This window comes from Gouania willdenowi, chromosome 22 (assembly GCF_900634775.1).
Source record: "Gouania willdenowi chromosome 22, fGouWil2.1, whole genome shotgun sequence".
NCBI classification, from domain to species: Eukaryota; Metazoa; Chordata; class Actinopteri; order Blenniiformes; family Gobiesocidae; genus Gouania; species Gouania willdenowi.
The window spans coordinates 9591710-9618883 of NC_041065.1; the positions used below are offsets into that span (position 1 = coordinate 9591710).

Consider the following 27174-nt stretch of genomic DNA (forward strand, 5'->3'; position numbering starts at 1 on the left):
GCTGGCTATAGAGTCAGACTCTTTAAGTGTTTCATCGTCATCCCGACACATCTCACTGGAGCTTTTTACACTGCTACTTGGACCACAACATTCCACTCATATGGTATAACATTTCCCCCTGTATGTCATTTAATATTGATACCTGATACGCATGCACTAAGGCCAGTTTAATTACTTGTATCTTGTATTTCGAATGAATCCTAGTTTTGGCAAGAAAATGCAGAACTTTAAACATCCTCTTGATCACCACATTTAGCAAATAAATATAATTACAATTATGGCATAAATATAATTGTAATTTTAAAAGTCTGTTGTTGTAATCATAATTGAACTGTAATTGAGTTTAGATAATTAACTTCGTAATTGTAATTGGCATGGAAATTCTATGAAATCTGTCAATTCTAATTTAATTTAATTTTAACGTAAAACTTGTGATGAAGAACAAATTAGATGATAGATAATATTTTTTAGTGCGTTATCTATTTTGATTGAAAGCATGGGTCAAAAACTGAACCTTTTCATGGGGCTATCTATTTCAGACTCAGTAATTGTGATTAATTGTAATTGAACTTTAGTAATTGACAGCGTAATTGTAATTGTATCTACCCCCCTTTCCTCTTGATGATGATTTCTGACTAAATAGAGTCCACCTGTGTGTAATCTAATCTCGGTTCAAATACAGCTGATCTGTGATGGTCTCAGACGTCTGTTAAGAGAATATTGGGGAGCAGACAGCATCATGAAGTCCAAGGAACACACCCGACAGGTCCGGGATAAAGTTGTGGAGAAGTAGAAAGCTGGGTTGGGTTATAAAAAGATTTCCAAAGCATTGAACATCTCTCAAAGTACAGTTAAATACACCATCCAGAAATGGAAAGAGTATGGCATCGCTGCAAACCTACCAAGATACGGCAGTCCTCCTAAATTTACCAACTGAACAAGGAGCGCACTGACCAGAGCTGTATCCAAAAAGCCTATGATGACCCTGGATGAACTGCAGATAGTAACAGCTCAGATGGAGGAACCTGTCCTCAGGTCAACCATTAGTCATACACTGCACAAATCTGGCCTTTTATGGAAGAGTGGCTAGAAGAAAGCCATTTTTAAAAGAAACCATAAGAAGTCCTGTTTGCTGTTTGCCAGAAGCCACATGGTGGATACAGCAAACATGTGGAACAAGGTGCTTTGGTCAGATGAGAGCAAAATTTAACTTTTTGGCCGAAATGCAAAACGCTTTGTTTGGCGTAAAAGTAACACTGCACATCACCCTGAAAACACCATCCCCACTGTCAAACACGGTGGTGGTAGCAACATGCTCTGGGGTGCTTTTCTTCAGCAGGGACAGGGAAAATGGTTCAAGATGATGGGAAGATGGATGGGGCTAAATACAGGGCAATCTTGGACAAAAACCTGTTGGAGTCTGGAGTTGAAACTGGGGCGGAGGTTCACCTTCCAGCAAGACAACGATTCTAAACATATAGCCAGGGCAACAATAAATATAAAAAACAAAAAATATCCATGTGTTAGAATGGCTAAGTCAAAGTTCAGACCTAAATCCAGTCGAGAATCTGTGGAAAGATCTGAAAACTGCGGTTCACAAGCGCTCTCCATCTAATCTAACTGAGCTTGAGTTGTTTTGCAAAGAAGAATGGGTAAAAATTCCAGTATCAAGATGTGCAGGACTGGTAGATATATACCCCAAAAGACTTTCAGCTGTAATTCCAGCAAAAGGCGCTTCCACAAAGTAGATACTTTTGCACACCCCACTTTTTTTTATTTATAAAAAAAGTTCAGAATCATGTATAGATTTCACTTTACTTTACGATTGTGTGTCACTTTGTATGTGTCTTTCACATAAAATTTCAATTAAATATATTCATGTTTGTGGTCCATAATATGGCAAAATGTGGAAAGGTTAAAGGGGTGCGGGTACATATGCAACCCACTGTATAACCTTTCTTTGACTTAATGGAGTTAAGTGTAACAACTGTACTTTCTGGCTGCCCTTGCTGATAGTTTGTCCTTGTTTTTTGCAAGCTTTGAAACACTCCAGTTGTTTTTAAATGCTGAACACTCCTCACAGCAGACAATTATTTATATGGATAACATTCTTTCAAAATGAAGAAACTAATCCTACCCGTATTATCAACAGCTACGTGAAATCCCATTTAGAGCGCTACCAATGTCATATTGAAATGAGGGTAATCCAAACAGGAAATGATCACATTTAAATTGCTTGTATTCCCTCTGCATGAGCAGCTGTTTTGGATGCCAGTGAGATCTAACAGCCTGCTTTCTGAATTGCCAAATGCGTCCTTGGAATGTGAAAAAGCAGCAGAGTGTTAAATTATCCTCTACAACAGCTTCGGTTCTGCTGATCTGCACTTTATAGCCATCTGCTGCATGGAAATGTAGCAGGTGAACATTAGCAGGGCTGGCATCAGACCGTGTGATATGGAAAGAGGTAATGCACATCATAACACATTGTGCTTTCTGTCTCCTCTGCAGAGCTTTCTTTCCGGGTGTGGATGTGTGGAGGAAGTCTGGAGATCCTTCCCTGCAGCCGTGTGGGTCATGTGTTCAGGAAACGGCACCCGTACGACTTCCCAGAGGGCAACGCTCTCACCTACATCAAGTGGGTGGATAGATGTTTACAATGTCTGATATAAGGGTGTAACGATTCATCCATTTGCAGAAGTGAAACTGAAACTCATTTTAGTTCCAGGGGCCACAAACGACCCAGTTTGACATGAAGTGGGCCGGATCAAAAATATTATTTTCATGTTTTTGTGAAGGAAAAAGCACAAATTCAAACAAAATCCTGAATATTAATTAATTAGTCAAAATTCCTTCACTTTGCAACTATTTTTTTTAAATTTGCCAGAATTCTGTGGGATAATTTCAGAGAATTTTTGAGGCAATAAAAAATAATTGCAATTTTAATATTACTATAAATAATGTTGTACCGTGACCACCATCATATTTTATCCACAACTTATATGATTATTTACAAAAAGTTGTTTTCGTTGTATTTTTAACTTTAAATAAAATCTTCCTGTGGGCCAGACTAGATGCTGTGACGGGCCGAACTTGGCCCGTGGGCCTTGAGTTTGACATGTGATCCATTACATCGATGAATCGATTTATATTCCTATGATGCAACTACATCGGTCTGTGCTTGGCAAGTTGGCCTTCTGGATTACATTTATCGATCTAAAATTGTTTTAAAAGGTTTACTCAATCGATTGTATCGATACAGGGAAATAACGCATTGGATTTAAGCACAATCTTTTTTTTTTTTTTTTTTTTTTTTAGGAAAAAAAAAAAAAAAAAAGAGGATTTAAGCACAATCCAATCAACCTTGGGGTCGTGACTCCATGTGGGGTCGCCTGAAATGTCTAGTACTTGATAAAAAACAATAATTACTGATTAAAATGTTTTTTAAATTTTTACTATTTTTCAAAATAAAACACAAAATCTTAAACAACTGTATTCTATACTTTCACTTTCTCAAATATAAATCTAGTTCAAATGAAATGAAGTTTAAAGACATGCAATAGAAAAATAAATGAATAAATAAAATGGAGTATAAATATATCCAAGCTGTTGCACTAATCCTGGCTACTCTGTGTTCATTACACATAATAACAAACACGATCAAAAACTAATTCTAGGAAGAAAAAAAAACAAGTATTTAGGGTTGCCAGAAATTAGTAGTATCAAAATGGGGTCATGGTCCAAAAAAGGTTAGAAACCACTGCTTTATATGGATGTGTTTTAAAAGTGCTTTTAATATTAAATACGTACGTACTGGCGGCTGTCGGTAACGTCATTGCCACGTGACAGCAGACAACTAAACATATCATGGCGGGGAATTTGGCGAACGAGAAATTGATGGTACCACCTTTGGGGTCCAGCGACAGCATTAGCATTAGCTTGTTAGCGTTAGCTCTGCAGAAGCCACAATAATAACCATCATGTTAAAACAAAAAACAACAGGTTCAACCATTGCTCATTTAACCTGAACAGGATAGGGTGCACTTTATGTTTTTATTTAATATGTTGAAAAAACAAGCATAAGAGCTGAAAAGTTAACATCCTGGTAATTTAAACTGAAGTGTTGGTTGGACTTTATTCAATTAAAATGTGAAAAACATTGCCATTAATTGTTGTTTGCTTGTTTATGCCCATAATTAGTTTATAGATGATTCCCTTACAACAAAACTCATTTTAGTTCAGGCGCCAAATATGGAGCAGTTTCATCTTAAGTGGGCCATAGATTTTATGATGGAAAACAAGTAATTACAACATTATTGTGCCCCAGTTTTCACTTTCACGTACAGTATACATAAATTATAAAATATGTAAGTGATAGATATCAATCCCATTCAGCGTCTTCACTTGAAATTTCCTAGTTTTGGGAACAATTTCTATTGAATTATGGGAAAATATGTCATAATTTGAGAAAAATTGGAAGATTTTGTAAGATTTTTGTTTTTTTTCAACTGTTTAACATTAAAAATGACTACAATCATGAAATATAAGAACCGGGAAAACTGTCAGCCCCTGCAAATATTGTTTCATTTACATAATGATTAATGTTTTTCTCTGTCATTTCACCTTTCTCTTGCGGGCCGGATTTGGCCCCCGGGCCTTGAGTTTGACACAGGTGCATTAGAAGAAACATCAGGAATCTATGAAACCTTACCTGGACCGTCCAGTATCCAGGAATCTTTTTCACCGTCGCACTTTTTGAATTATTATTCTGGCTAAAAAGTTACGGATCCGATTTCAAGTGACCGAATTGTTTCAGATCGAATCGTTCTAAGTTCACCAATATCGCCCATGAATCGAATCGGCAACAACTAATTGTGATTTGTAGGGGTGTGTATTGCCTGGCATCTGGCGATATGATTTGTATCTCAATACATAGGTCACGATACGATACGATATATCCCGACATTAAAGTATAAGACGATAATTGCGATTTTTTTTTTAAATATATGACTTAAGAAACAACTAATCTCTAAATGTGTACACCTTCATGAGAACATTATGTATGAAATATATTTTATTGGCATATTTTACACTCAAAACATTGGCTTTAACATGCCATGTGCCAACAACTTAAAATTAAAAAAAATAACATACAATCTGCCTGTGGATTTTAAACCAACTTTGACTTTAGTGCAACTTAACTGAGGTACAGTATATACCTAGAACAACAGATAAATGCAGAAAGTTAGTACTTTCTTTTTAGATATTATTGAAAAAACACAACCTGGTCAACATATCCAGGGTTCAGAGCACTTCTTTGTTCAGTTACAATGTCTCCTGCAGTGGAAAAGACTTTCCTGGTTAAAAAAAAAAAAAAAAAAAAATATGATATGGATGCATTTTGAATTGTTACGAGAATCGCGCAACGTAATCTCGCGATATCGAATCGATTTTTTTCAATAGTGATTTGAATCGAATCATTGTTAAAACGAATCTTTACACCCCTAGTATGATATATTGGGATATTGTGCAAAGTAATGTGAACACTGGCCTGACATACCACAAGTTCTTCAAAAAGTTCAAAATATTTACAGTGAAAATGCAGCTGTTTAATAAACACCAATGGAAACCATTCGTCTCCACAGATATGTTTGGTATCCACAATAACATAGGAGTAACATGTCAGATGTGCAAGTGTCATCATTGCTTTCATTACCGTGTGCTATATGTTTTGTGTTTCTACACACACAGGAACACACGGCGGGCTGCAGAGGTGTGGATGGATGAGTACAAGCAGTACTACTACTCTGCCAGGCCGTCGGCTCAGGGAAAGGCTTTCGGCAGGTCGGTGCTTTTTATCTCCCAGTGCTGCATAAAGAGGACAGAGCAGAGGAAAGTGGGTCAGTTCTGCTGCTTAGAAATAATAAAAGGCAGTGGAAATGTATCCACCCCTAGTTCCTGATGTTTTTAGTAAATAATGGTGTGTTATTGTCACCATGCTTATCTATCCTGGGCTACTCAAGCTTTTACCATGCTAGAGTGGATTTATTTACAACTTTTATTCTGTGTCATTGGAAATAACTTTGTCATATTTTATGGTTGAAAAAACAAAAAAAAATGTAGATTTTCCTAAATATGCCTTATCCTAAATAAATAACAAAAACTAGCATATTTTATTTTGTTTATTTATTTATTTATATGTATATGACCTACGCCAAGGAGATAATCAATAATTATATTTAAATAATAGTAAATATTAACAACTGGGTAACACTTTAGTTTAGGGAAAACCAATTAACCATTAGTAACATATTGACTCTTAATTAATCATTATTAAGTACTTATTAATGCCTTATCCTGCCTGGCCTTATCATACAAACATTAAGTCATTAAGTAAGAGCTTTCCCTCAATAACCTCAGAATTATTACTTATTAGTAGTAAATAAGGACGTTGTTGTATATGAATTATGATCTCAAAATGCTAGGGTTAGAGTTAACGTTAACCCTAATTCTAATCCTGTTTGCCATTAAGTGTAATAAGGCATTAATAAGAATAAGGCATTAATAAGGCATTCATAAAGAGCCAATACATTACTAATGCTAATAAGCAACTGATTAATGGTTTATAGGTGTTCTCTAAACTAAAGTGTTACCAAAAACGGGTACAGTATTTAGACAAAAAGCACAATGTCACAATGTTAATTTACATACTGCATGTGCTAGTGTGGTAAATCTATTAGCAATATTAAATAATAACCTCTGATCTTTTATTTATTATTTAGTCATTGTTTTGGTTCAGAGATCAAACTGAAATGTCATTTACAGAGATTTATGGCTTGTTTATCATCTTCTTGTGAACAAAGTCTTTAAGTTTAGCAAATTTCTCACCAATAACTCCTTTCCTTCCAGTTAGAAAATGTTCATTATCTTTTACCTAAATCCAACACACCCCAAATGTTCTTTTTATTCACCCTCTGACAGCATTGCAGACCGCCTCACTCTGCGTCGCAAGCTGAACTGCAAACCTTTCCGCTGGTACATGGCGAACGTTTATCCTGAGCTGAGGTAACCCGCAAATCACCAGATTAACCTATAAGATGTCACACCTCCTTTTAATAATCATAAACATTATTAATACAGCGTCATCCTTGACTTAAACTTACACAAGTGTTACAAACAAATGGTGGCAGGTCACCTGACCTGTCATGTGATTTCATGTAAACCACCAGGAAGACCAAAAATGTACGTGTTGTCTTCTTCCACCTGAGAATATACGGATTAGTTTGAGTCTCATGTGACACAGTAGTAGAGTTTTATTATTGACTTTTACACTAAAAATGTCATTAATCTTTACTGTATATAATAATGTGAACCATGAAAATGGGTCCATATAAATCTATTGTTCAGTTTTCTTTTCTTTTTTTAAAAAGGCTCCAAATGGTATGGGATACCTGATAAGAAAGAGAAAAGTGGGCTGGAGATGTTTATTTGTTTTTTTTAATAAGAAGTATTTAAGATATGTTATTTATCTAATTAATAACTAGTACTTAATAATAATAATAATAATAATAATAATAATAATAATAATAATTTGTACATATTATTTTCACAAACCTCAGCATCAGGAATCTGTATCCAAGAATTATTGCCGTATATTTTCTGTATCTTGTGTAATGTCTTGTGTATTTTTTTTTCTTTTTTCGATCATGTAAAGGACAACTTAAGGTTTAAAATAAAAGAAATTAACATCAAGAATTATCAACAAAACAGTATCTAGCATCTGTAAATTCTTATGCATCTTACTTTACATGAACGAAAAGGAGTATGAAGAAGTATCAGCTTATCTACAGTAATACTACCCCTTTCATTTTTTCTAATATTTATCTCTCTCTACTCTCTCTCTCTCCATATATATTTATATATTTAAAATAAATATAAATAAATGTGTTTATTTAATTGCAAATAATAAAATATGCATGCTGACCTTCGACAACATAGTTCTTTTACAAATAACGTACCATATCCCGCAACTATTTAGTCCAACAAATAACAAGCTGATTATTTATCAACATACTTCTGAAGAATATTTTCTTTTTACTTCTTTAAATATTTGATTTGTCTGTCCTTTGTTGTGTGTGTGTGTGTGTGTGTGTGTGTGTGTGTGTGTGTGTGTGTGTGTGTGTGTGTGTGTGTGTGTGTGTGTGTGTGTGTGTGTGTGTGTGTGTTTCTGTCAGGGTCCCTGAACAGGAAGCTGTATCCAGTGTGCTGAAACAAGGCGGCTTGTGTCTGGAAACCCGTGGGACTGACGGCCTGGGCCTGGCAGAGTGCAGGGGCATCGGGACCAACAGGCCACAATCACAGGTATGACCTTCATCACCAGGAGGCACTAGGGCTGGGCGGTTTTGCCTAAAAGAAAATCTCAGATTTTTTAAATAAAAACTTGAGTTACGATTCTATTTTTTCAGATATATTGTCAAAAGTGCAACTTTATTGCTGTGATTGTCCTCAAGAGTTAAAATGCATAAAACAATCCCAAAATAAAAAGTAAATGAGTCTCTGTCATTCAACAATTTCAAGCTTTAATCCAGGTTTAAGCAAAAGTGCAACAGCAACTTTACAGTAGCTTCAATTTTCTGATTAAGAAATCAGATAACTACATATTAATACATACATAGAAAAATAACTCTTCCCTTAGCGTCTCAGCATAGTGTGAATAAAACATTAAACATGCCTGTGACACACATATACCCTATTCAAAGGTAAACATATGTAAACAAAGAGGGGGCGACCTCACATCTCACTACTGTAACCCAAAAGGACGGAACAAGAAAAAGTCTGAATAAGCTGTGGTGGAAAAAATAAATAAAGTTCAAATTAAAATAAATTAGAAAATAAAAAAACTTTAGAAATGAAAATCGCTTTTATCTACAAATTCGATAAAATAATTTTTTGCCCGAGAAGGCTGCTGTATTGAAAGATTATCTACAAGAATTAAAGGAGCATACACCAGATAAACAAATAAGATAAATACTGGTGTGAGATTTATACTGAAATACAAGTCCAAAAGCTGTTTTATTGAAAACTTACTGTAGTTTTCAATGAATCGTTGTTTTCAATAACGTAAAAGCTTAGTTTTCAGTAAATCTGGGGAAGTCATAAATGTTCCCCCCCTGAATCCGCAGCAGGGCATTACCCCTCTTATATCACAGTATGATTTCACAGTCTGCACCTGAATCATTAGCTTGGTCAGACTGCCTTTGAACACCATGTAACAGGATTTCATTGCAAAACAAAAGGTTGAAGGTATTGCACCATGTGACATTGGCTGTTGATTGGGGTGTGAAAAAAATATTGATTTCACAATATATCGCGATTTTTTTGGGTGCCAATTTTAAATCAATTTTCTTTTTTTCTTTTTTTTTTGATATTTAATCAATATTTTTCTTATTTTATTTTTCACATTTTGGTGGATGTGTGTTTTCTACTGCTGGAGACATAGCAAAGCATAACTACTGGGCATATTGACCAGCTCCTGTTCTTACATAAAAACCTTGAAAATTGTGCCACTTCCGCACCTCCACTCCGGTAGATGGTGCTGTAGATATAATAATAATAATAATAATAATAATAATAATAAATAGGATGTTTTGAAGCAAATAGGTTTGACTCAAATTGTCTTCTGAATGATCAATATCTTCTGATGAACATATACAGCAACTTTTCATCTCTACCTTTAATTTTGATATTAACTGGGTCGAATATCGTGATATTGTGATAATATCGTATCGTGACCCAAGTATACGTATTGTATTGCAACATCCTTGCCAATCCTCACCACTAGTAACGACAGTAGTCGCTGCTTGTTGATTATGCTTTTATTTATTCATTGATATTTTCATTTCTAAATTAATAGCAACTGTGTAATCAGTGTAATGACAATAACAAAATACAAATTGTCACAATACAAAACAATTCAACTTCTTCTGAATTCCATGCACATTCTAAATCCCGAGTGCCTTCAGTGTAACTGCTTTGTATGTGACGTGTTCAGACTCCCAGGGACATCACAGTTACAGGTCATACTGAGCTCAGAGCACTGATGTAGCTTCAGCAGCCAACATGAACTCAACCATACTTATTTTGTACTCAAAATGTCGCCCTTTCTTTTGACGAGTATTGAAAATGTGAAACTGTTTGTGCACCGTTGCAGCTGAGGAAACATGTTAGATACATACGTACAAGCCAGGTGACAAAGACAAGCCACCACTTTGAGTGAAAAATTTAAAGAAAACTGAAATGTTGTTGTGAATTTATTTATTTTCCACTTGCAAATAGCCATAATCACACATAAAGAGAAGAGTGTAGATCAATGGTTCTCAACCTTGGGGTCAGGAGGACCCAATTTGTGGTCACGAAACACTGGGAGGGCATCGCCAGATGCCTTTAAGAAACTATTAATATGTTTTTAACAACAGAACAACTGCAACTACACCAAACTTGCCATATTTTAACCTATTTTCATCCCTTTTTTGTGCCATATTTTTGCTCCTTTTAGTTCATTTTTGCTACATTACACCCATTTCTGCCACTTCTCCATCAAATTTCAATGCCTTTTCTGCACATTTTTTCCACTTTCAAGACATTTTCATCATATATAGACTCTTTCCACGCCTTTTCTCACCTAATGTCACACATGTTGACCCATTATTGTCACTTTTAACCTCTTTTCACCATATTTCATGCTTATTTTTGGCAATTTAACCACATTTACAATATGTCATTCCCATTATTTGCCAGTTTAAAGGTCCCATATCATGCTATTTTTCACCCATCTCCATTTGTTCTAAGAACCCCAAAACATAGTGTTTGAGGTTTAATTTTCCAAACTCACCTGTTTTTCAGAGTTTTAGCCTCTGAAAAGTCACTTTCTGAGCAACTCTACACAAACAGGCTGATTAGCGTCCTACTTATGCATATTCATAAGTGGGCGTGTCTATACTGATTTCCTCCTCCCCGCACGGTTATGTGGGGCCAGAGGACGGCCCGCCCTCCTCCCACCCACTCCGTAGCCGAGCTCATGCTGCTTTATAAACACGAGACAGAGCGTGGGGGCGGGGCGTTCACCGGTACATACATAGACTGTAGAAAATACATACATAGCACTGCATGAAGGATGCTGAAATGCTCACCTTCGTGGGTGTGTCTGTTTCCTGGAGGTGCAGTTTCTCCAGCTCAGTGCCGCATCAAATTTGTCATCAAAGTGGGAAAGTGTCATCAAATTGGAGCGAGGTGTTAGGGCTCACCCTGCAGTAAGAAAGGAGCAAATCACCCTCTAACTAATGATTGAGGGAATCAATGAAAAAAACACTTTGGGCATGTGCATGAAGCCCTAATAGCACTTTTATCATGTTTAAAGTACAGAAAAGTTCATTTAGCTTAACATGGGCCCTTTAAACTAAGTGTTCCTACTTTTAAGCCAATATTGACACTTTGAACACTTTTCACCATTTTTTCTCTCCATTTTTGGACACTAATTTGCAACTTTTAACCATATTCTGTGCTTTTTAAAATCCAGTTTCATCACCTTTTCTACCATTTTTCATCACTTTCAACCCATTTTATTCCTGAATAAAACAAGGATTTACATATTTAAGATGACTATATACTATGGCACAAATAATGATAAACTTCATGGATAACAGTGGCTATTATTCAGATCAATACATACATGTGGTTTTCACAGATTCATAGAACAATGAACCATCAATTCGCTGACTTTATGGATGGACCCCAAAAAGCTCTCCCCTTTATTCCCCCTTATAGATGGCCCTGTCTCAACATGACTCTTCTTCAATGTTCATGTCTGTGTTCAACCACCTTCAGCTACAGTAGGGGTCCCCGGTCTATGGCACCTTTATTTTGGGGGTTGCGAGCTAAAAGGTTGAAAACCGCTGGTGTAAATAGTGTCACGGCAAATTTGCGGTTGACCTCATTTGGAGACATGATTTATTGCTCTGGTTGAATGATGGAGTCCAGGCGAGGCATTGATGATTTTATAAAAAAAGGTTTATTTTAAAACTAAATAAAAAGGAGTACAAAGATGGACAAAATTAGTGACCACCCCGGGCGGACGTCCGATGACAGAGTGGCACAGTTCTAACTCATCACGTATATTCCCCCTTAGTCCCCCTCCCTCCTCCCCCCAGGAGATAAAGAGGACAGGGTGGAGGTGAAAGAAGAGGGTGAAAAGAGACAGTTTCTTCTTTAGGTCAAAACAACCAGTTCTCTGGTATCTCCTGATTGTCGTGAGTGTTGGAGGTGTGTGTGTGTATGAATGGATGTGTATTGGGTGTGTATGTGTGACTATGTGAGTGTGTGTAGGCATGTGAGTGTGTCATGCCTTTGTGTCTGAGGGATAAGATGTGTTTTGGGAAGCTGACCTCGAGAAGAGAGCAGAAAACATGAGACAGCAGAAATGAAAAGTCTAAATTAAAAAGAATAAGGTCTATGAGTAAATATGGCCTTGAAACTGAAACAAACATGACACTCCTAAATACACTACATTTTGTTTTTGTGCAGAAATGGGAGCTGATCGAGCCGCTGATCCGGCAGCAGGACCTCTGCCTGGCCATTTCTGCCTTCACAGCAGGGTCAAAGGTCAAAATGGAGCCCTGCAGTGCCAAAGAACCCCGACAGGTATGATCCACACTTTACAGGCAATATTTTTATCATTTGTATTAAACAGGACTGCAGATGCTGGCACAAGTCTTGGATTCTAAGCTGTAAGTCAGCAATGGGCCAAAATTCTGCCTGATGAGTATTGTAATGAAAATTTTAGATTCTCTCCATCTCAAAAAAAAGGAAGTTTGCTCCAATCTTGAGTTCACAGGTTGAGTATCAGTCACACTTCAGAGCTGGTCTTAGTTTCCTTCCAGCGGTTATTTCATTTCGTCTTGGAGCTTTTCTCCTATCCTTGATGTGTCACTCCAATTTCAAACACAGACGTGAAAGTTTTGAGAGATGAGAGGTAGATCCAGGACAGATGCCGAGCAGCCTGCCTGCTGCTGTCCATGCCATCAGTCAAAGGGAATCTCAGGGGCCGCTAATTTTAAGAACAAGCTTTCAAACCTCTTTCATTCCCTGCTCGTTCTTGCCTTGGTGAATGTAGAACGCTGATATCACATATGGACTTAATTGCACAGATGATTTATGACATAAAGGGAGGAGTTATTAAGTGAAACCATGTGTGAGAGTGCGCACGGATCCTGCCGGACCTTCCTCTCATCTCTCAGCGGGATCAATGTAATCCTTGAGGAGATGTTTGGGAGGCCATGATTGATTGTGTTTGACTGATTGGGTTTCTTTGGATTTTAACAATGTGTACTGATCTTATCTCAAATCTAATGAGGACATTGTCAATCATTATGTCAGAGCCTTCACTTCATCTTAAGAACCATTTTCTTTACCTCATCTTTATTATTTTTATGTTATTTTTGGTTTACACGCCATTGTATGATTCACTCCTGGAAGAATTTCATTAGTTTGGATTTTGCTGGAGATGACGCATCCAATAAAAGCAGTTTCAGAGGTTTGGCCAAAACTATATAAATAAAACGTCTTTTTTTTTACTTGAACATATAGAATAGGCACCAGAGCTGGCTCTAAAGATGATACATCACCGTGTAATCATTAGTAATGCACCCTGGGTAATAGGCTGCACAGTCCTGCAGTCATTACCACATGTTATACTGTGCATCTCTTTCTACTCTGTGTTGTATGAACATGCATTGCATACTAATTATGGTAATTATGGTTTGAAGAACGTGGACACAGATGAACTCTCTCTGGGAATTTAACTTTAACAGTCTTCTATATGGCTTCAGGAATCTGGGCTTGGCTGAATTCCAGCTTTAGAAACAGATCCAATGAGCTAGTCAGGAGCTAATAACTGCACCACTAATACCTACTGGTTTATAGACAAAATGTCATTATGTTCTCGTATGATTTTTTATAACTCTTGCTTTCTCAGGTTTCTGCTCAAACTGGCTTCAGCGCTCTATCCAGCTGTTGAAAAAATGTTAGTTTTATGGAGAAACAAAGAAATCCAGCTGTGGTGCTGTCAAACTGAGAGTGTAATGCAATATTATTGTATTATGGGGTCTATAAACATTAAAAAAAACTATTAATGGCATGTCTGAGCAAGCCTGCCAACTTTGGTCGTTTAGGTGACTAAGGTGACATCGACTTTGGTCGATGCCAGATATCAGTTTCAATACCGTTAAAAAAAAAAATGCAATGCACTTATATAGGTGATAAGGATTAAATATCAATATAATGTATTTAATGCCTAAACATGATTCTATGTTTTTGCTGCACTGCAAAAAAAAAAAATCAAAAGTGTTGCACTTCAGCTGACAGTGCAGAGAAGGAACAAATTAAGACCGGCTTGAAGCACAAGCATCCACTGTTGATGAATCAATCCTTTTTCTGCACAAGAACATGGATTATCCTTATGTTTGATACATGGATTATGTAAATAGATCCACTGCTGTCTCTGGCGCACTGCACACCTGTGTTTGACGTGCGTTTGTTTCCTCGTGCGCTGATCTGATGTTGACATTGTTTATTAATAAAAGCAGGCTTACCACTAAAACAAACGTAAATATGTCATTTGTGTGAGGAAACAATAGGTTTTAATTGTCGGTTTAAGGTCGGGCATGGATATAAATACCTAAGGTCTGTCGGACCTGTAGGTTTCAGTTTTGCTTCGTCGGTTTCTGGTCAAAGCTTGAATAAGGTTCATATGATAAATGGTCTGTTTTTAAAAGCAAATCTGCACCACAAAACGCCAAAACAGAATATTTGTCTCTCTTTTTCTTTCTCCTTGTCATCTTCTGCACCTGCTTATTCATTCATTTTTTATTTTTTTTTGGTCGACTAATAGCTACGTGTGCCATAGTCTTGGTCGACCAACCATTTCCTTGGTTGACTACAGCCTTTGTCTGAGCTCCCGCCACAGCTCCCCTTTTTGTCAGTATCTATATGATGTGTTTGATCATATTCTGCAGAGCTATAAGTTTGATTATCAGCGCTATTGCAGATGACACACAGCTATATCTTGCACTGCACTCAGACAATCATGTTCCAAAAGAAGGGTTGTGTCACTGCATAGAAAACATAAACTGCAGAATGAGTAAAAACTCCCTTTAACTTAATGACAAAATGTAAGTGATTGTGTCTGATGAAAAGAGAATTGCTGTTAGCGATTACCTTAAGTCTTGTTTTTTAAAGCTATAGAGTATAGACCAAGTCCCAAACCTTGTTGTGCTGATTGACTCTAATCTGACATTCAGCAGTCAGTATAAAACAATCACCCAAAAGTGATGTGACAGACAAAGATGTAAATGTCAAAGATGTTTTGCTAAAGGCAGAGACTGCATGAGCAACTAAAGATGTAGCATTTGAAGCTTCAATTCCATGGTGGAAAGGAAGAAAGAGCATTCATCACTGGGAATCTAATTCAACTTTATTTATAAAGCACTTTAAAAAACTTTTACTAATAATAAAGTACATTCAAAACACTGTAAAACCCCAGTATAGAGAAGACAAAATAACAAAACACTGCAAAAAACCCACAAATCAAACAAACTGCAATATGAATAACTAATGAAGTGTGCATAAAGAGAGCGTACCCACTTTGAAAACCACAACCACCTCAAGCTGGTCTCAGCTGGTGTGACTACCTCCCCAGTGGCCTTATGCAGCTGTTCAGAATCTAACCAAAGCTTTTGCAACAAATTAGTGCACTGATATTGTGGGAAACCCTCGAGACCCAACCTTGGTCAGGAATAAGGTCGTGTGCCATTGTTTGGTGCCAGCCTCATAGATCAGAGCCTTCTACTTGGCCTTCTGGAGATGCTAGGAGATGACCTGTCTGTCTTCACAGGGCTGTTAATTCAACTATGATGATGTTTTTTGCTGTTCTTGAGAGCAGAATTATGTCTAGACAGATTGTGGTTGCTACCATTTCCTGTGTAAAGACCAGCTTTCTATTCAGGTCCAGATGCCACTCCCAGTCGAACCCTGCCAACAATTTTTTGGTAAACTTCCGTATCCTTCACTGCTTCCTGTGGCTTCCACTTTTGTCGCACTTGACGGCATTGCATACATGCTGAACTTTCTCATCTCTGGACAGTAGCAGTATCTCTGGACAGTAGTAGTATTTCTGGACAGTAGTAGTATCTCTGGACAGTAGTAGTATCTCTGGACAGTGGTAGTATCTCTGGACAGTAGTAGTATCTTTGGACAGTAGTAGTATCTTTGGACAGTAGTAGTATCTCTGGACAGTGGTAGTATTTCTTGACAGTAGTAGTATCTCTGGACAGTAGTAGTATCTCTGGACAGTAGTAGTATCTCTGGACAGTGGTAGTATCTCTGGACAGTAGTAGTATTTTTGGAGAGTAGTAGTATCTTTGGACAGTAGCAGTATCGCTGGACAGTAGCTGTATCTCTGGACAGTAGTAGTATCTCTGGACAGTGGTAGTATCTCTGGACAGTAGTTGTATCTCTGGACAGTGGTAGTATCTCTGGACAGTAGTAGTATTTTTGGAGATTAGTAGTATCTTTGGACAGTAGCAGTATCTCTGGACAGTAGCTGTATCTCTGGACAGTAGTAGTATCTCTGGACAGTAGTAGTATCTTTGGACAATAGTAGTATCTCTGGACAGTAGTAGTGCTTCTGGACAGTAGTAGTACCTCTGGACAGTAGTAGTATCTTTGGACAGTACTAGTGCCTCTGGACAGTAGTAGTATCTCTGGACATACCTCTGGACAGTACTAGTACATCTGGACAGTAGTAGTATCTCTGGACAGTAGTTGTATCTCTGGACAGTAGTAGTATTTTTGGACAGTAGCAGTATCTCTGGACAGTAGTTGTATCTCTGGACAGTAGTAGTATTTTTGGACAGTAGCAGTATCTCTGGACAGTAGTAGTATCTCTGGACAGTAGTAGTATCTTTGGACAATAGTAGTATCTCTGGACAGTAGTAGTACCTCTGGACAGTAGTAGTATCTCTGGACAGTGGTAGTATCTCTGGACAGTAGTAGTATTTTTGGACAGTAGTTGTATCTTTGGACAGTAGCAGTATCTCTGGACGGTAGTAGTACCTCTGGACAGTAGTAGTATCTCTGGACAGTAGTTATATCTCTGGACAGTAGTAGTATCTCTGGACATTAGTGGTATCTCTGGACAGTAGTAGTATTTTTGGACAGTAGTAGTATCTTTGGACAGTAGCAGTATCTCTGGACAGTAGCAGTATCTCTGGACAGTAGTAGTATCTCTGGACAGTAGTAGTATCTTTGGACCGTGGTAGTATCTCTGGACAGTGGTAGTATCTCTGGACAGTAGTAGTATCTTTGGACAGTAATAGTATCTTTGGACAGTGGTAGTATCTCTGGACAGTCGTCGTATCTCTGGACAGTAGTAGTATCTTTGGACAATAGTAGTACCTCTGGACAGTAGTAGTATCTTTGGACAGTGGTAGTATCTCTGGACAGTAGTCGTGTCTCTGGACAGTAGTAGTATCTTTGGACAGTCGTAGTATCTTTGACAGTAGCAGTATCTCTGGACAGTAGTAGTATCTCTGGACAGTAGCAGTATCTCTGGACAGTAGCAGTATCTCTGGACAGTATTCGTATCTCTGGACAGTAGTAGTATCTTTGGACAGTGGTAGTATCTCTGGATGTCACAGGAAAAAATGTCGTCTATGAAAACTAAAGTAAATTTTTAATCAAATAAATTAACACTGATATTTACCAAAACTAAACTTCATCTTCATCGAGTTCATGTGTGACATCACAAGCTTGATGACCTCTGATGGTACTCTCCAATGCCCTGCCATTTAGCTATTGTGGTAGACTTTGGCGAGGTCTTGCCAGACCACAGTGAGAGTGTGTTCTTGTTACTCTTTACTTCATTTATAATCTAATAATCTTCTTAAGAAACACCTGAACGAGGCACCTTATAGAGAAAATTTTTAACACCTTTATCCGGGGTTGTCACATTCCTTTACTCTAACTATTGGTGTACAAACACCAATTGTTGCTGGAGGAAAACTTGTACAAACACCACACAGTTTGAAATCCGGTGTCCTCTACCAGTACACTCCGTATCGCGGACGGATTAAGTAATTCATTTTGTCATTCATTTATACATACGCTATAGTAACATGGACAGTTTCAGCAGGAATGTACTACAGTAAAACAATGCGGTCCTATCCCAGTGTGTGTGATAAATAGAAACACGTCTGTGCTGTAATAAAGTCATAATAAAATTCTCATGCTTTTACGCATTAATAGTGTCGGCAGCTTCCCGCCTGTGTTCTTTTCTTCCTGCTTTTTCTGCAGCAACAGTGTTGTTTTTGGTCTGAATTATGGATTTTAATTATTCATATTTTAAATAATTATTCCTCAATTGTGACGTAAGTTGCTCTGCACAGTTTCTCTGTGATTGTGATTGGTCTGACGCTGCAATCTCCACCACTGTCACAGGAGCGCACACATATTTTGTCTGAAATCACCTCGCTTAAGTGAACGTATTTATTGTCTGCTTCGTAGGACAGGTGCTCTCTGATGGAGAATGTTTGGTTAGGTGGAGCCCGCTAACAAAGAGACATCCCGGATGTACTTATCCAGCTTTGTAGTACAGGCCCAAAGTGTCTCCTGGAAACAAACAAAAAGGAATTTGTTCGAAATGAAGCATGAGGAAGCCATTGTCATACACAGATTGAGTTTTAACACTTGACATATTGTCCTTACAATACGTGCTTACAAACATACATAACCCTCTGAGGGCTCTGTTCATAGGCCATATAGTAGATGTTAATAAAAACATGTAACATTAACCAACACAACACTATCAGTCACTTCTCTGTAGGGATGCAAATGCTGTTTGTTGCATTTGTGAGTAATATAATGTTTCCATTGGGAGAGCAGTAAACCACACATTCATGAGATTACTGTGTAATCCATATCTGACTCACTCCATTACTCACCACTGACATGAACCTACAAACCAACACATATCATTTATGAGCAGGGTGTGACACAAACCAGACACCGTGTGAGCATGTTGGCGCTCACTTCATGTTTCTGTGTCTTTACTTTGCAGAAGTGGAAGCCCAAAGGCACGGCTCTACAGCACACGGTCAGTGGCCTCTGCCTGGACAGCCAGACCCCAGCGGGACCCCCAGTCATCACACAGTGTCGCCCCCAGCTGGCCAGCCAGTCCTGGGAGCCACAAGTTATGATCTGAGCCAGGACCATCAGGGATCTGTAGATGGACTCAGAACATCCCATGTGCACGCTATCTGGCTGCAAACTGCACTATGGAATGTTCTTTTTTCAACATTCTGCTCATTGTGGTGACAAGACCATTGCTTAAGCATTTCAAAGCCTTGTCGAGCAAAACATCCAAAGGTCTTTTGTGTACAGCGTGTCATCCCTTTGAGGATGCTGCAGTTCAATGTGATCCCAGCTTTTCACTGAAAACTGTTGCACATTTCACTTTTTTTTTTATTTCAGTCATCTCACAAATGACACACTGTGTGAAAAGCAGTGGCACTGTAGCATAGGTGAGGGCTGCTTCTGATCCACCCTGACCTAAAGTCACAGCTCGTTGCTGATGGCATGACTGATGGGATAGCTTTATGTATAGCCATCTAAAAAAAAACCTGATGTATTTTTTCATTGCTGTACAGCAGTCAGCAGACAATACCATGCAAAGCTTCATCAGGACCATTATTTATTGTTTTGCACGGTCAGACCCAAAGAATGTTTTTTTTGTTTTTGTTTTTTTCTGTCTCTCTACAAAGTTGTGTTTACATAATTAAAGCGGTTACTGCTTGTTTTGTGTAAAGTACGCTACATGTCGTTCGAAATGAAGTGGTAATAAAGACAACGCTGTTATTTGTAAAATAAAACGTCACATTGGTCTGGTTTGTGCGTCACGGTGTGTTTTTGATCCGTGGCGATTATTCAGCGTGAGAATTGTCTACCGAAGCCGTTAATCACCCAGGTTTAGGATTTACATGAGGATAGCACACCTGTACCTTATTATAATTTATATTTATCTAACTTAATATATCAGTGTGGTAGTCAGAAGTGAATATTCTGACAGCTACTGTATATTATTCTACACCAGTGTTTCTCAAATGGGGGTACTGGCACTACAAATGAAAGCATTAAAATATATGAGGTTTTATAACGTTTATTTTTAGTCACACATGATAATCATAATAATGATGATGGAAATGAACTGAAAATAAGTCAGTCTTGGTCCCTCTGGTAATGATGAAAACTATAGAAATAAATCTCAATCTCAAGTTTCATTCCACTTATTTACAAAACTAGGTTTTTTACAATATGTTTTATCAGTCATTCATTCCATCATTATCTCCAATAGTGTTTTTTTTTTTTTTTTTATTGTATTCTGAGCAAAATGTTCTAGTCCCATGGTTCCCAAAGTGGGGTACGCGGACCTCCAGGGGTACGCAAATTGTCAGGGGGGTACATACATGAAAATAAAAACAATGGCAACATTGGAAAGTAGAATATAAATAGAGCAGTTAATGTTATTGCTTGGTGAATGCTAATGCTAGGTTAATGCTTGGCCAATGTTAATGCTAGGCTATTGCTATGTTAATGTTAATGCTAGGCTAATGATATTGCTAGGTTATTGCTAATGCTAATTATAAGCTAATGCAGTGCAACGTGGGCCAGGACTCCTATTCTAGTTATTATTATTATACAGTATATTATTCCTCAACAGGATAGATCAAATTCACTGTACTGTAGGGCTGCATTATACATTATATAACATTACATTTTTATGTTTTTAAATGCAGGAGTAGGGGGTACATGGCTTCAGGAATAAGAGAAAGGGGGCACGTACTTGAGCCAAAAAGGTTTGAGTTTGTGTTCTACACAAATACTGACAATAAATCCAAATGTTCAGTCATATTAAAAATAAATAAATAAATACATCAAGTCTACCCTAAGGGATTAATGTACAATGTATTAAAATAAAATAAAAAATACTTACATTTCATTGTATGTTAGTGTTGTCAGATGTCTATGTGCTGGAACCCAAAATGTGCCCTGAATCAGTTTTATTTACATTCCTGATTGGTAAAAGTCATTCTCAGCTAATCATTGATATTTCTTTTTTTTTTTTTTCCCCAGATTAGAGAATTTTAAAAAAAAAAAAAAAAAAAAAAAAAAATCAAATATGAGACATTGCTCTTTTAACAATTTTGAAAATATTAGAATTCCATAGAGATACACTAAGTTCCTCTCACAAGGCAGGGAACATTTATTCCTATGACTCCAATTATGCTAACATACGCATTTGAACACCTGAACTGGAAACAGGGAGGTCCCAGGTGTCAAACCCTGGTTCTTCTATTTATGAGACAGTGCTAACAACTAAAACAACAAGCTACGATGGAAAAGCATTATGAAATGTGCTCAATCTATGTGTCACATCATTCAATCTAACACAGTGCAAACTGCATTTAAAACGAAACAGGATAAACATTGAATTTGTTTCACATCAACATCTGAATTTATCACATTGATGAAACCAGTCAAAGAGATGTTGGTGTTAAACAGGCACACCAAGCTTCCTTTAAGCCAAGTGTTTTCAACATTGGGGTCAGGACTCCATTTGGTGCCGCGAGATACTGGGAGGGGATCGTCATGTGTCTTCAAGAAACTAAGAATATTTTTTTATATATACCGGTATATAATATTTTAGAACTTTTCTGCAACTACACCAAATTTACCATATTTTAACCTATTTTTGTCACCTTTTCTTTCCCACATCCTCCCATTGTTGACACCTCTCCATCAAATTTCAATGCCTTTTCTGCACATTTTTTTCTACTTTCAAGACATTTTCGCCACTTATAAACCCTTTCCACCACTTTTCCCACCAAATGTAACTTGTGTTGACCGATTATTGTCACTTTATTTTAACCTCTTTTCACCATTAATCATTCGTATTTACGCCAACATAACCACATTCACAACTTTCATGCCCATTATTTGCTTGTTTTAACTAATTGTTCCTACTTTTTAAATGTCTCTTTCTCTTCATTATATGGACACTCTAATTTGCAACTCTTAACCATGTTCTGTGGTTTTTAAAATCCCATTTTACCACCATTTTGGGTCTCTTTTAACCCATTTTATTTTTGATTAAAACAAGGATTTACATCTTTAAGATAGATGACTATATACTATCTGGCACAAATAATAATAAACTTCGAGGATAACAGTGGATGTTATTCAGATAAATAAATACGGTTATCACAGATTCATAGAACAATGGACCATCATTTTGCTGACTTTATGGATGAATGGGCCCCAAAAAGCTTTTCCCTTTATTCCCCCTTATAGATGACCACATGACTGTTCTTCAATGCTCATGTCTGTGTCTAACTTTTAGGTAATGACCACAAGGGGGCAGACCATCCTCACAGATGTGTGTAACATAGGACTGACCTTGACAGAGAGATGGATATATGGCTCTTTATACTGTAGGAAGTCTCATAGATGATCAGGTTTAAAATGTGTGAGTATGAAGGATGACTGACAAGGACAGATACTGTAAGGGTTGGAATGTCGCCTCTGACGCATGTTAAAGATAAAAAGATACACGACAAAAGTCAGCATAACAGGCTCAACTACTTTGTAAAACAAAGTGCTATTTAATTTCTTTGTGGGTTTTGTAACCTCTGAGGCCAAAAAAAAAAAAAAAAAAAAAAAAAAAACACGCACTGCAGTTTCGTGGGCTGTAGAACTATTCAAGGAATGCAACTTAATGCTGATAAACTTCTGGTCTTCCAAAGGAGCCAGTGTTTCATCATTAGGGCTGAGAGGGGGAGGTGGAGGCCAACAGGAGAGCAACTGGAAAAATTGCCACATTGCAAGATCATTGCATATATCACCCATAGATGATGTAATATGACATGACAACTGAGTCAGTTTATACTGTATGTAGTTACGTTTAATCCATCGCTGAGGAGCAGTTAGTAAAGATGGGACAATACATTGTGCGACAGCTGGGGATGTCCCGACACAACTTTTTTATTTCCGATATGATATTGCAGCCTTGCGTATTGTTTTTTAATTTTAATAATAATAATAATAATAATAAAATAAAAATACTTATTTTGTAGTGTGGAATGTTAGAAAAGGCTTGATCAAGTGATCAAACAGAGAACAGTAGTCAGCAATGGTAGGTGTGAGGAAAAACTGAGCCATTTATTATTAACCAACTGGTTACATAATTTTTAACCTTCAACATAATATCTACAGTATTCTACAATTGAATAAAATAAATAAAAAATTAAGTTGGGAAAAAAAATCAGAAATTTGAATCCGATATTTGTATCCAGGCTGATATCGGACCAATATCTGATATCGATATCGGATTGGGACACCCCTCGCGACAACATATTGCAATACTAAAATGTCACTCCAGATTGTTATGGTCTGTTTCATTTTTTTATATATCTATTGAGTTGATCTACATATGTATGGTAAGTATGTGCAGAGTTAAAGTCAAATAAAAACATGATTATTTTTTCAACTACAATTTTTTGTTGTTGCTTTTTCCCATTCCAAAAATATTGCACCACATCATGAATTTAGTGTATCATTCTACCCCTAGCAGTTAGGGTTAAGGGCCTTGCTGAAGGGCCACACCAATTACAGGTCTCCTTCCTTAACCCTTGGCCCACCCCTGCAACCTGTCAGTTATCTGAGGATGACACATGAGGTGTCCCATCAGGTTCTAGAGATGGTTAACCCTGGTCATTGTTCTATCTCTGCCCCTGCTGGTGCCCGCAAATAGACCCATGCCACATGACCTCACAGGTCAGGTGATATACGGCCCTCTACCAAGATGGAAGAACAAGCCATCGCAAGAAAAGTATTAGCAAAGCAGAGAGCCTACAGCGATGGTAAACTTTTGAGCTGTGTTTGGGTGTTCTAACAAGGCTGAAACTGGAGTACAAGTCTTTTTTTCTCCAAACGGAGACGACCTTCGACAGTCGTTTAGCACATGGGCTGCTTTCAATAAGTCAAAAAATAACACTATTATTCAAGTAACACCTCCGTAACATTGCTAAAATCAGAATTATCCTGTCTCAGAGCGACGCCGAAAAACTAGTCCATGCTTTTGTTACCTCTAGACTGGATTATTGTAATTCTCTTTTAGCAGGCTGCCGGAGCAAGTCGCTTAAGACACTTCAGCTGGTTCAAAATGCTGCAGCACGTGTACTGACTAAAACTAGGAGAAGAGATCACATTACTCCTGTATTAGCCTCTCTGCATTGGCTTCTCACAAAATATAGAATAGAATTCAAGATTCTTCTTCTCACTTATAAAGCCCTAAATGGACAGGCACCAGTCTATCTCAAGGAGCTTGTAGTGCCATACAATCCCCCCAGAACACTACGCTCTCAAAATGCTGGACTACTCGTTGTTCCATTTGTCTCTAAAAGTAGTATAGGAGGAAGAGCTTTCAGTTATCAGGCCCCACTTCTCTGGAACCATCTACCAACCACGGTTCGGGGGCAGACACCCTCTCTACCTTTAAGGTTAGGCTCAAAACATTCCTCTTTGGTAAAGCTTTTAGTTAGGAACCAGCTCATAGCTCATAGTTAAGATGCAATAGGCATAGACTGCCGGTGGGGTCTGGCATGCTCGGTTGGAGAGAGGTTGGAGAGGGCATTAAGAGAGAGGTCATTTAGGTTAGAGAGGGACCGGAGAGGGTCCCATTCCTCTCTCAAACACTCCCTCTATGTCTGCTTCTTCCCTTGTGTGTTTGCTCCTGTACTCCTTCTGGCTTTTGTCTTGCAGGTCCGTGGGATCCTCAGTGTGGAGTTACAGAGTCTCAACAACTCTGTCTCCACCCTTTCCTCTGCACACACCCAACACAGCATAACGTGGATGGCTGTTCATCATAGGAATGGGATCCACACAAGGTTCCTGCTGCTTAACAGAAGGTTTTCCCTGCCGCCATGATGAATTCATGTTGGGTGTGGGATACATATGTATGTGTATAAACGTATATATGCATATGTGTGTATCCATAAAATGAAGAGTCCGTCCTTAAGACTGCTCTACTGTAAAGTGTCTTGAGATACCATTGGTTATGATTTGGCACTATATAAATAAAAGATTGATTGATTGATTGATTGATTGATTGATTGATTGATTGATTGATTGATTGATTGATTGATTGATTGATTGATTGATTGATTGAAGTAAACACACCCATGTAGGTGCATCCGTATAGGGCCGTCATTTTCCAAGATGGTGCTGAATCCGTGTATCATCCGTTCATTCGTTTTTCATTGTGTAACAAAAACATGAAAAACAAAAAAAAAACACTCATTATTTGATGTTTGTTTCCAAAACCAAAATGAAAAAATGGAAAACGCCTTGTTTTTCAAATTCAAGCTTTTGCTTCCATACAGAAAACGAAAAATGAAAAAACTAACACCTTTATCCATTTCCTCCATTGCCGATTGGCCAAAGTACGTGACCCGGAAGTGTACTCTCGTCCGACGCTAACAGCTACACTAACGGCAGTTCGGCATGACAAGATCGCTGCTTCCAACTATGCATCCGAAAAGTGTCCTTTTCGCTTTAGCTGGTGTTGGGCACAGAACCTCCTCACGGACATTTCGGAGGATTTAGAGACTCCTAAGTGTTGCAAAGCTAAAGATATCGCGGAATGTGTAACGCTTCATGGATTGTGCTGGGTCAATGTGCCGTGACATCCGTCGCAAGGGTCTATACCAGCTAATTTCATATTTATATTTGTTTAGTCTACTTCAAAAGTCACAAAATATCAACCATTGAATGATTTCAGACTGTGAAGCATACTTTAAATTTTTTATGGTTTTCCCTACAATTGACGCAAGCTCAGGCTTGATCACCCTGTAGTCGGCCACCTTTGATGAGGGTGTCTCGTGTTAAAAAGGCCGAAACACCCCCTAATTCAAAGGAACACTACTGATGATGCGTCCCAAATTTACATCCTTCCTTTATCTGAGACACAGCTCCATAAACATTATATACGTAGACGCATCGACGCAGCGCTGCCATCTTGGAACGGTGATGGTGGAGGCAGCGGTGCATGGACATGTAAGGGATAATATATTGTTAGCAGGTTGTTATAGCTATAGTGATATAAACGCAGACAAGACAGACAGAAACATGAATGTTATGAATCCAGCGTTCTTTGCAACAGCCTGTTACACAGAAAAAACAGACTTACTGCAGTAATTTATGGTTTAAAAAGAATACAGCATCTATTAGAGCTAGTAATAGGCCTAATTCATGATGGAATTATTTTTGTTGTAGACAATTCTTTATCTATGGCTACATTGCTCACATGTTTAAGGTTTCCTAAAGACAGTAGTTTAAGGAGACAATGGGAACTGAGAGGTCGGTGCTCTGCAGTGAGCACTTCAACACAGATGACTCTGACAGGACAAGGCAAATAGTACGGCTGAGACAGGGAGTCAAATACTAAATACTCTTATAGACGGTTTTCTCAATCGTAGCTTTCCAGTTACGTGCAGCCGGAATGATAATGTAAACATACGAGTTGTGTATTCATATGAAAACATCATAATATCTCAGCAGGCCGACAAGAAATACTTGTGTGATATATACGCTTGCCTGTGATTAAATGATCGCTGGAGACTTTATAGTGTCGGAAAGCATTCCTGTTGATGATGGCTAGCCATTTGTTTCTCCGCTCTGTGGACAGACGTTCTGTTTGTTCTCTTTGACTAGTTATTATTTTAGGAATGCAATAAAACTGGCGACGCGCGCAGGGGATTATGGGAGTGGAAACCAATCTTCTTGCACAGTAGGAGCGATTGCCATCATTTCCAAGATGGCCGTCCTGTAGACGCTCTAGTGGGTTGCAGCAGTCGATGCGGCGTCTACTCCCACGCCACTCTCGAATGGTAAATCTCATGTGACTACCATCTTTTGGCACAAAGGACGATTCAACATCACGTCCCATTTTTAATGATTCTGGCAAAGACATCAACTGTGTACCAGATAAGTTTTTCCTTCATTTTATGCAAA

At 37.9% G+C, this 27174-nt stretch overlaps 1 protein-coding gene across 1 annotated transcript in view; it reads left to right on the plus strand.

Moving 5' to 3' along the window:
- Nucleotides 1–19948, plus strand: part of galnt16 (UDP-N-acetyl-alpha-D-galactosamine:polypeptide N-acetylgalactosaminyltransferase 16) — a 60975-nt gene extending 41027 nt beyond the window's left edge. The window contains exons 10-15 of the mRNA XM_028437329.1: nucleotides 2509–2635; nucleotides 5749–5841; nucleotides 6979–7062; nucleotides 8232–8358; nucleotides 12577–12693; nucleotides 19166–19948. Of these exons, the coding sequence (XP_028293130.1) occupies nucleotides 2509–2635; nucleotides 5749–5841; nucleotides 6979–7062; nucleotides 8232–8358; nucleotides 12577–12693; nucleotides 19166–19309 (692 nt within the window). The 3' untranslated portion in view covers nucleotides 19310–19948. The remainder of the gene's footprint in view (nucleotides 1–2508; nucleotides 2636–5748; nucleotides 5842–6978; nucleotides 7063–8231; nucleotides 8359–12576; nucleotides 12694–19165) is intronic.
- Nucleotides 19949–27174: the final 7226 nt, after the last annotated feature.